Genomic DNA, 13,030 nt, shown 5'->3' with positions numbered 1-13,030 from the left:
CCATCGGAAAGAACAAATAAAATAAGCATAATAGGGACCCGTTAATCAAAGAAACTTCACTGTATTCTTCAGTGAGTTACATTGAGCAGCCAATCTGAGATGTATGCATTTTCAACTGATACCAGCAAAAACAAATACAATAAATATATAATATAATGTAACTGCAAATGCTGCTAAAATAGACAGAACGAACAGGTTTGAACAGTATCTCACCATCATGATGATCACCATGGAGCCGGTGAACACACGGGCGAGCCTGGTCTTCTCTGGGAAGTACGGCTCCTTCACTCCGGTCACTGGGTTTGGCTCCATCGTCGGGGCCATGGCTGCAAACTCTGGACGAGGACGCTCCTGAGGGACACAGTGATGACATCAGCATCAATGGACACACTCTTTGCTGGCCAATTCAGAAACTATATGTTTAATCAAGAGACAATAAGTGTATGAGAACAGTTTGGTCAAGAAAGAAAGGAAGGATTGGGAGACCTCTTCTTCATGAAAGTCCATGCAGTCCCAGTGATGGGCCAGGGTGGCCATCTTTCTCTTCCAGTACTCCAGGAAGGTTACAGCCCAGAAGGACATGAAGACACTGAAGAGGACGGTTCCTGGGTGGTCAAATAGGTAGCCCAACTGCAATGCAGAATAAAGTCATACATTTTGCATTATGGTTAAAAAATAAATAAAACTGGTTTAGTGAAAATGTTTTTTATTACCTTGGCCATGGTGCAGATATCAGACATGTTCCAGGCCTTGCATGTGTTACACAGAGGACACATGAGATAACTCGCTCCGCTGGTACAGATGTCCTTACTGTTGACAGACACATACATATGGATTAGTTACTAATGAGCAAACACATTTTAAAGCTTTCAAACTAGCCTTTCATATTTTGATGTATCAGGTGCCCAAGCACATTTGGCAGAAACTGTAGTTATCATTGTCACAGATAAGGTGAATTAACTGTAGTGTATTTTGCATTCACATAAAGCCAGGGAATATTTATTGAGTGAGAAAATAGAACAGATGGAAGGTGTTAAAATCATTCACAAGCTACCACACCTTCATTGCAGTTAATCAGTGACTCACTGCAACTATGATGCTGCAGGAATACATCTTGGACCCACTGAGAGACGTCTATCTTCCACATTTATGTAATGGGAGGATTATTCTGCACTAATTGTCCATTATCAAATGAGATAGCGGCAGTTTGTTGCAGCTGCCTAGAGCTCTCCATCCGTTCTCCACGAATCAATGGCTTTAATCTAAAGTGTGAACTAATGAACATCATGAATCTGAGACGTTGGGTTGTTTCCTTTCCTGAGATATTGACTTGTCTTCCGTTTACTCTAACCTCACTTGTTTCTTTATAGCAGGATGGATTTTCTGTCACTAAAACCAACAGAAAGGGAATGGTATACACGACACAATTGTTTAGGCAATATTAGGGTACAACACTCGAAGAAAAGGAGTGACTATAATTCTTTGTATGGAGAGTAGAGCTTTCTGTGCTGTTAAATACAAATAATAAATTGGGCCAAACAAACCTTATGTGGTTTGAACAACTATGGACTTTGTTTTCATGCAGAACAGACTATGCGTTGGTGCTTAGGTTTATTTGTATCTCAAACTGTGCTTGCTTTACATAATGTGGAAATAGGAAAATATAATAGCGTAGGAACAATTTTACAGTTCTGGTGGATTTTCAGAATGTTAATGCTGTGTTTTCGACATAAGTATGTCATAAGATACCCCACTTGTAAAAGTCTGAAGCTTCAATTCAACATAAAATGGTGGTATAAAAGTGAAAATATAAGAGTCGGACTTCAGATGATCAGTGATGCTCAGCCATGTGAGTGTGATTTAGTTTGTTTAAAGCCATCGTAGCTTTTTACTTCTGGCGATGGCATTTACTCTGTAACTAGTATAGAAGGAATGGTAATATGTGGAAATTATACTGCTGGACAAAATGTGTTTTCTTCTTATTTTCTGCAACGTTCCAAAATCTAATGCAGTCGAAAGAGCCCTAGCTAACTTTCAATGCTAACCTGTCCAGGCAAGATGCTAACAAATCTGGCAACCTCACTTCACCCAGTACTTATACGATATGTCACAAAATGGTTACATCAGGTTAATTCCTCGAAAATCACCCGACCAATGTTTTATATCAAATAACTGACAATTAAATGTTTGCACAAGAATGACACATTGAATTTCGCTAATTTCCAAGACTCTCTTAAGCCAGTTCTTTCAAAGAGACAGTCAATCTGACCGAGAGTGAGCGGAGTGAGACCTCAAACATATACGGCCACTGATGTACAATCTGTTGAGTCAACACTTTTATGATGCAACAATTGACATTTTTATTATTTTGTATCTGTGTCATTGTAAAACATAACACAAGCTACATTTGTGAACTAATTGATACAGAGACGAAGAAAATGTCAGTAACATATCAATATACATCAGAATTAAAACCCCTGACTTTACTGAAGTGAGCCATGGTTTGTTTCACTGCTTAAGAAGTCAAATGTTAACATGTAGAGGCAATATTGTGTAAGATCTTTCACAAAAATAGCAATACTCTTACTTTAATGAAGCGTCAGAATGCTCAGTTGATCCAGCAGAAACATCATTTCTGATACTAATTCAATACTATCACAATCTCATACTACATTGTACATCAATGACTGTAAAACTGGTGAAATTCCCCTCTAAGATTTGACCGACTTAATACATCAACTAAATCAACATAATGCTACACTCAACAGTCCAGATTCACATGTATGTAATGCAACGAAACATGTATTTCCTGTGGGGTGTGTGGACTCACGCTGGTGTGTTTGTACCCATGGACATGACTCCAGACACAAAGACCAGGGTCCCGACCACTGCGGCCGGCAGCAGCCAGGCTGTGTAGAAACCTGCAGAGACATGAAGATCCATTAGGGTGAGGCTCCCAGCTGATGCAGGGATTTGCTGTTTGATGCTGGAATGTCTTTTGATGAAAAGGTCGGAATGGCTTCGCAGAAGAAAACTTCTAATGATGAGGATGATAGTTGTACTATTCCCGCTAATTCGGTCATGTTTTTCGGTTTGTTTTGCTTGTTTTTCAGCGGGATCACAACAAAAATACAGGCCATATTTTTTGGGGAACTATGTGGAAGGGTGAACTATGAGCCATGGACGAATCCTTAACATTTTGGAGCAGATTAGAATGTCGTGGTAGAAACACACATGTATCTAATGATGTCCATGTCCATCCCTTCATTATTCAGATATTTTATTTCTTATGCCAAATGCCCACATCTTACATGTGATTTATCCAACATTTATTTACCAGGCAGGTGCGTGAAACACAAAGATTCCCTGGCTGTAGCATGGACTACTGTCTTAAACAGTATATTACAATGTTTTGCTTATGATTTATTACAGATTTAAAAAGCTGTATCAAATAAGCTCCCAGTCTTTAAGAGTGAGGTTTTGCTACAAAATAAAGTATTATCCTCAGATTAAAAAGGTTAGGATTTTGAGGGAATCACCTGAAACTAATAATCATTATGTTGTTGTCAGCTTAGCATGAGTAAACCCTGTCTACAAATTGTCTAATTAAGGCCACTGTAGTTCTCTAGTAGGAAAGGTAGGGGTATTATTCAGTTGGTTGCAATCTACAACCTTGTTGCTAGACGCTATTACATCCTACACACTGTTGTAGGATTGCTGAACCCTCTTTGAACAAGATAGAAAACTCCATCTCCGGATGAAGACCATGAGATCCAACTGAAAGCTCTTGAAAATGCTTATACTGTACATGTTTTCCACAATAAACTTCAAATCTCAAGGCAAAGTAATCCATGTTATATTTACCCAGCCAGGCAAAGTAAAGTGCAATCTTCTCTCCAAAGTACTCTCTGATGTGGTCCAGTGGCTGGTACTTGTACCATTTGCACCAGCGGCTCCAGTAGTGATGAAGAATCTGCCTCTGGTTCAGCTCGTCAGGACGAATCTCATACTTTGGAAGCTTGAAGGAGCCCTGTGGGAAAAGAAACATGCGTATTGTAGAGGACAGGCAGCAGAAGTGTTCCATCCGATTAAAGAGCAGATCAATCATTTCTGACCTCGTGCAGGGGGAAAGCCGCTGTGTACACGCCTTCATTCACAAGTCTGTCCACTCCAACCTCAGCCCTCTTCCTTTTGCCGTACACCGTTCTGGCAAGAATCTCATACACCTAAAAATAATACATATATTCTCCTTTCATGAGAGAACAATTTCACTGATTTCGTGCACTGAAGAGGAATTCCTGATACTCACAACACGGTGTCTCTGCGTGTTCGTGAAGTAGGTGTCATGGTTGTCACAGCCAAGAAACCTGAAGAAGAGAGACAGTCATTTAGCCAAAATAAACTTTGACATACCGATCCTGTTATCAACCATGGATGATTAGAACTCACCTGTTCATCTTTGACTTGCGAAAGGCACATGTGTAATAGTCCAGCGGCCTGTTTGGCACTGACTCCATCATCATGTTAGGTATGCATAGTCTCTTCATTACCCGAGCAGATGTGTTGAGGTCCAGGTTTTGCTGAGCCTAAAAGCCAAACACATTCTGTATGAAAAACATTTCATCTTACTTTTTTGTTGTTGCTGCATTTCAGTTATTTGGTGACACATGTGGTCACTGGTGGTTAAAAGTAAGTTAATTTGACTGATAAAAATCACAGAGTTTTAAAAGAAATGTAGATACCAATTTGAATCCTGCTCAGGAAAGGCAGACTCTTCCAGATACCATAGAAACTGGTGTTCGATGTAAAAGCAACACGAAGAGTTCATGATCCATGCAAGCAGCTACTGTATGTAGCTTTGAGCTAAATTCAACAAACTAACATGCTCGAAAGTTTGACTCAATGATGCCATGTTGATGTTTAAGTTAAATATGTATACCATGTATATATGTTTGTTTGCGATTGTAGGCTGTGTGTCAATTTGAGTTTTTCCTTAACTACTGTACACTCGCAATACGTCACTTTGAATACGAAACACCCGGATGGTGAGTCTAATAATAAACTCATAATAGGCAAAAGGTTAAGTGTGAATTTTCTCCAACTTATTTGTTGCACTCTTCACAAGAAAGCGGATTGGGTGGGAACAGCGGCGGATTAGGATAAACTGTTTTTACATAGTAATAACAGCCTAATGTTGTCGAATAGAAGCCAACAGTATGTTTTTAGGGTTAATTTTACAACAAAAGGGTTCGATTTTTGACTTCTCATCAATCAAAGTACATAGCGTACATAGTGAGCTTCATCGAAGAGTACTTGTGTATCAGCCTAGCTTGTTAGCTTTCTAATGTCCAGTACTAAGCACTAAACATGCACATGTTTTGCTGAGGCTGATGGGATTGTGACCATATTCTTTTGACAAGCCATCCAACAGTCCAAACCACAGCATGCTGCAAAGTTTAGAAATCAATTTCAAGTCAGTAGTCTGAGAACCAATCATTTCTGTACAAATTCCATGGTTATTTATCTTGTACATGTTTACACATTTTACATTGATCAGTATAAGTGGAACGGTAACGCATCTTGATGGTCTGAACACATTTGAAAGCACTCTATCTAATCATTGTTGTGAACTGACAAACAAGACACAAATCTTAAGTTTTATATCTTCAAATTAAACCTAATTGATAAACAAGCAGCACTAACCTGCAGTGGAGCTCTGAGACAGAGTTCCTCGGCGAAATACACCAACACATCCCAAGGAGCGCTAAGTTTAAGGAAGTGGATGGTTTTCTTTTCATTCGATGTTTCCTCCTAAACAAAACAGAGAACGTTTGAATGAGAATCATCTCATTCAGAACAAAAATATGGGTAAAAATGAATTAAGATTAAAAGCAATAATCAGATTTACAGCACCTTTTCCATGACTAATCCAGCACTCTCCAGATTCTGAACAAACTTCTCCCTCCATTGAGCCAGCTGAGCCTTCCTGCGTTCAGACCGGCTGCTCTCATCGGGGGGCGCTGCGTTCCCCTCCTCACCCGTCACCTCGCTCTTCCCTTTTCCTCGCCGTTTCTTCCGCGAGCGAATCTCCCACACGAGTACGAAGTCTGAACCCAGATAAAAAGGATAAACGCAGGTCTGACTTGGTCATCCATCATTGAGCCTGTGACAACTAATACAATGTGAGACCCTGATTCACCTACCAATTTTGGTTTTGCCATCTCTGAAGTAATTCCCCAGCTGTGGAACCGACTGGTCACTTTTTGTATTACAGTGCATATAAATGGGATCATCATCATCGTCAGCAGCTGCAGCTGAAAGCTAAACGCATCCAAACAGTTATTAAAATAAAAAGTGCTTGCAAATAATTAAATAAAAAAATCTACTCACTGTTCTGCTTGCAAAACCTTTCTTCTGTATATGGACAGTTAATTAGCTCTTTATTAGATTTGACCTATAAGACCCCGTGCCATTACTCAGCAGCCTTCACTTTGCAATAATCCAGCAAGATAACCCTGAGCTTTTAACAGTATAATTGGATAGTTTAAAGCAAATGTTGAGTTTCACAAGACCTTTTTTCCCTAGTGATCTACAGTTTGTAATCCTGTGTATTTCAGATACACTGCAACATGTCAGAGAAGTCAGTGAGGTGTGAAGGGATGAGCGAGATAGCAGGGTCCATAGCCTCTTTTCAATCTGTGTGATGCCTAGATAAAAGGAAAACAGACGGCAGTGTTATGGGGGGAAAAAGTAAAATTCTGCTTACACATCTAGCCGGGATATAGCTCCCGTTGTGCATACTCCCATATCCATCTGTGGTTTGGGCTTCACTCTCAGAGTGCAGATCCAGGAGGACCTCTCTGTCTCCCTTCCTCAGCATGATGAGGAGGATGGCAAAAGGTCCTGTGGGCGGTCACATACTGTATGCTGAGCATTTACATGAAATCGCACTGTTGAAGAGCTTATTACTGAAGTAAATCCAAGATACACACATGCTTTCAAGAAAGATACTCAAGCGAGAAAAGATACTGTACCTTTGATGTAGTGAAAATCAGCTGCTAAAGTGTGGATTTGCAGAAATCTGTTCTTTCCTTCTCCTCTCCTTCTTATATCTCTGCGTCCGTCAAGCTCCTCTGCCAGATAGCTGTAAAATACCGTAATATACGCAGCGTGCAGGCAGCAGCTGCATTTCAGCAGAGGGAATCAGGACATGCAGCACAGCGCACATCCCCACTTCATAAATAATGTAATAGTCAGTCAGAGGCGGAGAATGGGAGAATACAATTCTAGCTTTCTCTTTAACGCTCATTATGCAGGATATAAAACGTGTGGGGGGGAATATTCTAATTGATGTTTTTTGTTTTTGTTTCTCATCTAATCAAGCTGTTTGGCATATTTCATTTAATTGGTTTCCAGATGAACAGCACACACAATTAACATTCATTATTAACAGGGTTAGAGGAGAAGCTCCACGCCTCTTAGCTTTATTTCCTGCATCACTAGACAGAGGTTGTTCACGCCTTAAAATCCTCTTATTTGACAACGTCCACTTGCACCACAAAATAGTTTTTCTCCAAACCTCCTTTTAAAGTGGACAGCTTTGCTGCAGTCAAAACACAGCTAGATGTAATTAGAGTGGGGAGAAATAAGAGCAGCTGACAGGGAGACAGGGAGATGAGTCATAGGAGGGAGGTATTAAAATTGCATTACGAACTGAAAGACTGGAGAGCAGAGCAAAAGAGGGAAAGCATGGCATATCATGGTATTACTGGGTAGAAATACAGTTTGCTGTCTGGATAATTCTAAGTATTATGCATCAAATACAGCATAATGGGACAGTTTTCTCCTGACAACTGAATACGCTCAACATTAGGGGTGTAGTGATGATTAGGGATGTTTATTAAGGTTGATTATATCGGAAAAAAAGTTAAAGATTAATTTTATTGACTCGACTTATTTTTTGAATCGGCAAGTGTTCTTAATTTTTTCTTAAAGGGGCCCTATTATGCTAATTGTCAGGTTCGTATTAGTATTGTGTGCCTCTATGGTGACATGTTCAAAAAAGTGCTTTATTTTTCTCATACTGCTGCAGCACCTCTTTTCACCCTCTGTCTGAAACCAGTGCCCAGTCTGCTCGGATTGGCTGGCTGGCTCTGTTGTGATTGGTCAACCACTTAAAGATGGCCTGCCCCTTAGCCTATCACCTACAATGTGTTGGAGCACTAGCCAATAGAAGAACAAGTATGACATAGTGATGTCACTATATTACGGAAGTAAACAAAGGACTATAATGGTGGCGTTTCAGGCAGTGGGGGGAGGGAGTGTGTGGGAGAGAAACTCCCTCTGGAGGGAACTGTGGGATTTCAGAGGGGAACTGTTTCTTTTTTTTAGAAATTAGGAGACTCGCTTTGCAGTGCCTGGTGTTTCATAGTTATAACTCATTAAAAAGCTTTTGTAGTCAAATGCGTTTTCATTTTTTCCCCTGGCCAAAGATTTAAGAATGAATTAATCATCAGTATATAGCATTGATTCAACTGTCCTTCAGTTCCTCCAGGCACAGCTGATGAATGCATTTTTTTCTTTGTCATTTAATATCCTCCCAATCTGTTTCTTTGAACTTCTCAAAGAGACACAACTTAACTTAAATCCTTCCTCTCTATCTGACAGTGTTTATTTTGATGTATCTACCCTTGCTGAGTCATTATGTGAGGACAATTTCCACTGACCATTAGTGTAGTATATGTTGTTAATACATTAGTAGTAGGCCATGCACCATTTGCAGTACTGCGTCAGTGATCAATTTGAAACATCACTCTCTTCTAGCCAGTACACGGTATTTTTCCACAGTCAGCTTTTGCCCCCCACTGTGTTGCCCTATTGCGACTTAATGTACCTTTACCTTTCCGTCTCCCTTCTCTCTAATGAAGATCTGTAAGTGACGCAGTTCTGTATTGTTGTGCGCAGAGAAAACAATACACACAAGGAGTTAATGGTTCTCAGAAACCATGGAAACGGCACTAGTACAGTACACCCAAGGTGACATTTAATGCTGCTTAAATAATAAAAATGTATTGAAATAGACCAGCAGTAACTTGTTGCCCTAGCAACTACAAAAGGATAATCAATAACACCAGAGGCAGTGAACATGCTGTATGCTCTATGCTATGCTGTGCAACCTATTGTCCTTTTTCACTAAGGACTCAATACAGCTGGTACCTAAGATCTTTAGTCTTAAAGTGAACTCAACTGTCTTTAAAAGGGGCCCTATTATACTTTTGGGGTTTTTCCTTTTCCCGTAGTGTGTTTTTGAGGTTTTAGTTCATGTAGGTGGTCTGCAAAGGCTAAAGTCCCAAAGTTCTCTAAAACACACTTCCCCCCTCCTGCCTCCACACGCCATTTGTTTACTTCCATAACATAGTGACATGATGTCGTAATGTAACACTCGCTATTTTTGACTAGCTCTCCAACACATTGTTCGTGATAGGCTAAGGCAGTGGTTCTCAAACTTTTTCTGTTATTCCCCACTTTGAACAGGTGGGCCTTTTCAAGCCCCACCTGTTCCTCATCGCTCCAATAAAATGGTAGGCCAAGCTTAAAATTGTCAAATGTATCGTTCTATAACAGGGGTCTCCAACCTTTTTTAGGATGAGAGCTACTTTCAAAAAATAAAACAAGTCGTGAGCTACTTTTACTCCTCTTTTTTGTTTTTTTGCAGTGTATATATTAACACATTTTAACATTATTATATGCTACCTTTAACCTTTGTGTGCTGTTTGGGTCTGTGAGACCCGTTTTCAGTGTTTACTAAAATAAAATGTATGCAATTTAATTATTTTAACCTGCTTTATTTGGTGGTGGACGTCACATCCTCTAGGGGGGTCCGGGGGCATGCACCCCCCGGAAGATTTTTTTTAAATGTCGAAGTTAAATGCAGTTAAATGGTGCACTTTGAGCTAGGGCTGCTCAATTAATCGTATTTTAATCGCAATTACGATTTTGGCTTGCAACGGTTATGAAAACAACATAATCGAAATAAAACGATTTAATTTTTTTTAAATAGGTTTTTCAGTTGAATTATACTTAAAGTTCAGGGTAATCAACTGTTAAAAACATACTTTTCAAATTATAATTTTTTTATTATGTTTTCAAATTAAATGGTTAATCGTTTTTAATAATCGTGATATTAATTATTGACCCAAATAATCGAGATTATGATTTTTGCCATAATCGAGCAGCCCTACTTTGAGCACAACATGAATTTATGGATACAGCTCTCAACACTCAGATGAAAGGGAGCTGTATACTTTTCAATAATCCAAACATCTTTAGAATATGATCACAACAAATCATTTAAACTTGTATATTCTTATCTTATGTTACCTAGTTACAGAGGCGCGGGAAGGTATTTTGAGTGGGGGTGCTGAGGTGCTGGACTCCAGTGAACACTATTACGGGCACTATAGAGCACGCACAAAAAATCTCCCCAGACGCAAACACACAGTAAACCCGCGACTGTTACAATGAAGGCTCGATAATCAGCTCATGGCATATAGGCAGGGGTAAAGTGCTATTTTTTTACGAGTGGGGAGCCGACCTCACCTCCTCTAGGGGGGTCCGGGGGGATGCTCCCCCGGGAAGATTTTTTTTAAATATTGAAGTTAAAAGCATCAATCTGGTGCACTTTGAGAGCAACATTAAGAGATCTATGGATACATCTCTCAACACCCAGATGAAACACAACTGTAAGCAGATGTTCTTTTTCTTTATGGATATTTTACAAATCACTCCCCTTTCAAACTGTATTCTTGTTTTACTGCCATAACTGTTTTTCCTTTATTCTCTTTTTTTTATAACTATAATGATCATATGAAGGTGTGCCGCGGAAATAATCTTTTGAATAATTTTTGACCAAACCGTTTGAGACCCACTGAGATAACTTAGACTAAAGTTAACTATCTAAACACTCAGAGAGTCCTTTAGCTGACCTGAGCCTCTCAGTCTGAGAGGAGAGCTCTCCTCCAGCTTGTTGTGGAACAAACAGCTCCGTTAGTGCAGCTAGCTAACCAGATGCTAACAACACGGTCCCTGCTGCTGGCAGCGGTCCCTCTCTCTTTCCCCCTCTCTCACACACACTAAATGCGCTATTTCCGGACACACACAGAGCCGCGAGCTTGAATGACACAAGCACACTTTTATTTCCATGCAACTCTCTGATTGGTCTGGTGTCTTGCCTCTGTTGCATTCACTGAACACGGGAAATTACAGTCCTGCCGTCCTTTCTAGTGTCTTGATGAGGTTCACGTAAAGCACGGTTAATGTATTATATTATTGAGGTAGAATTGTCCGGGGCTCCAGAAAAAACATTCGGGGCAGGCCAAAATATTATTTTACCAACAATGTGGAATTTATTGGCTACATATTACACAGATTATGCACAGCGGGAGCAGCAATAACCATCAAATAATAATTCAGACAGGGGAGCTCCGCACCCCCTGCCTGCCGCTAGGGGGTGCTGCAGCGCCCTCAGCACCCCCCTTCCCGCGCCCATGCCTAGTTAGCATTCTTTCTTTTTATTTATGCATACTAATCCCTCCCCTTTTAAACTTTGTACTGTCCTATAGTACACATTGGAATGATTTCTTACTTTATGTTTTACAACTTTATTAAATAGATAAAGGTTTGCTCTCTCTCTTGCTCTCTCGCTCTCTCGCTCCACATTGCTTTTCTTCCCGACTGCAACGCTGTTGTATGTGTCTGTGAGAGCGTTTCAAATGTGTGTATGAGAGATTTTTACCAGTGGCGAGCCTCTCTCTGAGGGCCTAAGATATTCTACAAAATAATATTTAAAAACATTAAAACAAATTATATTTTTCTTTATATATATTTTTTAAATATGTTTTTAGTAATATTTGTCATTAGTTTTACCAAAAATAACTTGATTAAATTGTATTTAAAATAACATTTCCAAAGAAATAAATCCTTTGAATCTGCCTATTCAGTTTCTGTTTGAATGTGAAGGGTTAAATGAAAGAAGCTCGTCTCTGCGAGGTGAAGACAGGAGCTGTTGGACATCCAGCTATGAATTCAAAGAGGGCCCAGCTATAGTAACTGAACGAGAGAGTAATGTCAAATGACAGTACAATTGACCAATCATATCTTCCCTCTAAATGGGTGGGCTTTATTATCGCGGACTTTATGACAAGTTCGCTGTGAAACGTTTCGTTTTTCCATAGCAACAACAACTGTCAACGGCGTAAACTCGCCTTCAAAATAAAAGCATACCAAATTACACTTAAGACATACACTGCAACGAAAGTAACAAACACAATGCAATATCCTTTTCAATTTCAAAGAACACAAATTGGGTTATTTACAGGTGTTGTTTTGTGTGGTAGAGGGTCGCTTTCATTGATGCGTTTTGCACCCCAGGCGGGCCGTTGTTTTGATATTCCACCAGTGTGAAAAAAAAAAAAAAAAAATTATTTTTTTATTTTGTATTTTCACATCTCTGCACCCCACACTTTGAGAAACGCTGGGCTAAGGGGAGGGACATTTCCAACACATCTCGCGGTTGACCAATCACAAAAGAGTCGACCAGCTAACCAATCAGAGCAGACTGGGCTCTGTTTCAGACAGAGGGTGAAAAAAGGTTCTGCAGCACAAGCAGTATGAAAAAAATAAAGACCTTTTTGAACATTAAAGCATGGAGAAATGTCACAATAGAGACAAAAAATACAAATATGAACCTACAAATTAGCATAATATGCCGCAATTAATTACATTTTGTTTAAAAATACCTTAGAAATTGTTAGAAGCTGAAGTCTCCATACTTGAATTCCAAACAGTAAAATTTGCTCCAAAGTCAAAACTATACAATAAGACATCAAATAAACAGCTGGGGAAAATAAGTTAGTTTGGTTCACTACAATAAGAAAATATACTTAATATAATAATAATAATAATAATAATAATAATAATAAAATAATAATAATAATAATAGCGATTGAACTAGAAGGGCACTTTAAAATCA

General features: G+C 39.4%; 1 protein-coding gene across 1 annotated transcript in view; it reads right to left on the bottom strand.

Annotated features, from left to right (window-relative positions):
• Positions 1–11,133, bottom strand: part of ano11 (anoctamin 11) — a 26,116-nt gene extending 14,983 nt beyond the window's left edge. Inside the window, exons 1-12 of the mRNA XM_079673645.1 lie at positions 6,767–11,133; positions 6,204–6,321; positions 5,914–6,107; positions 5,704–5,811; positions 4,450–4,586; positions 4,310–4,367; positions 4,116–4,226; positions 3,865–4,030; positions 2,831–2,921; positions 714–810; positions 487–630; positions 214–351 (exon numbers count right to left, since the gene is read on the bottom strand). Of these exons, the coding sequence (XP_079529771.1) occupies positions 214–351; positions 487–630; positions 714–810; positions 2,831–2,921; positions 3,865–4,030; positions 4,116–4,226; positions 4,310–4,367; positions 4,450–4,586; positions 5,704–5,811; positions 5,914–6,107; positions 6,204–6,321; positions 6,767–6,880 (1,476 nt within the window). The 5' untranslated portion in view covers positions 6,881–11,133. The remainder of the gene's footprint in view (positions 1–213; positions 352–486; positions 631–713; positions 811–2,830; positions 2,922–3,864; positions 4,031–4,115; positions 4,227–4,309; positions 4,368–4,449; positions 4,587–5,703; positions 5,812–5,913; positions 6,108–6,203; positions 6,322–6,766) is intronic.
• Positions 11,134–13,030: the final 1,897 nt, after the last annotated feature.

Source organism: Notothenia rossii (genome assembly GCF_949606895.1).
Source record: "Notothenia rossii genome assembly, chromosome: 4".
NCBI lineage: Eukaryota > Metazoa > Chordata > Actinopteri > Perciformes > Nototheniidae > Notothenia > Notothenia rossii.
This window is presented reverse-complemented; position numbering and strand designations above follow the sequence as displayed.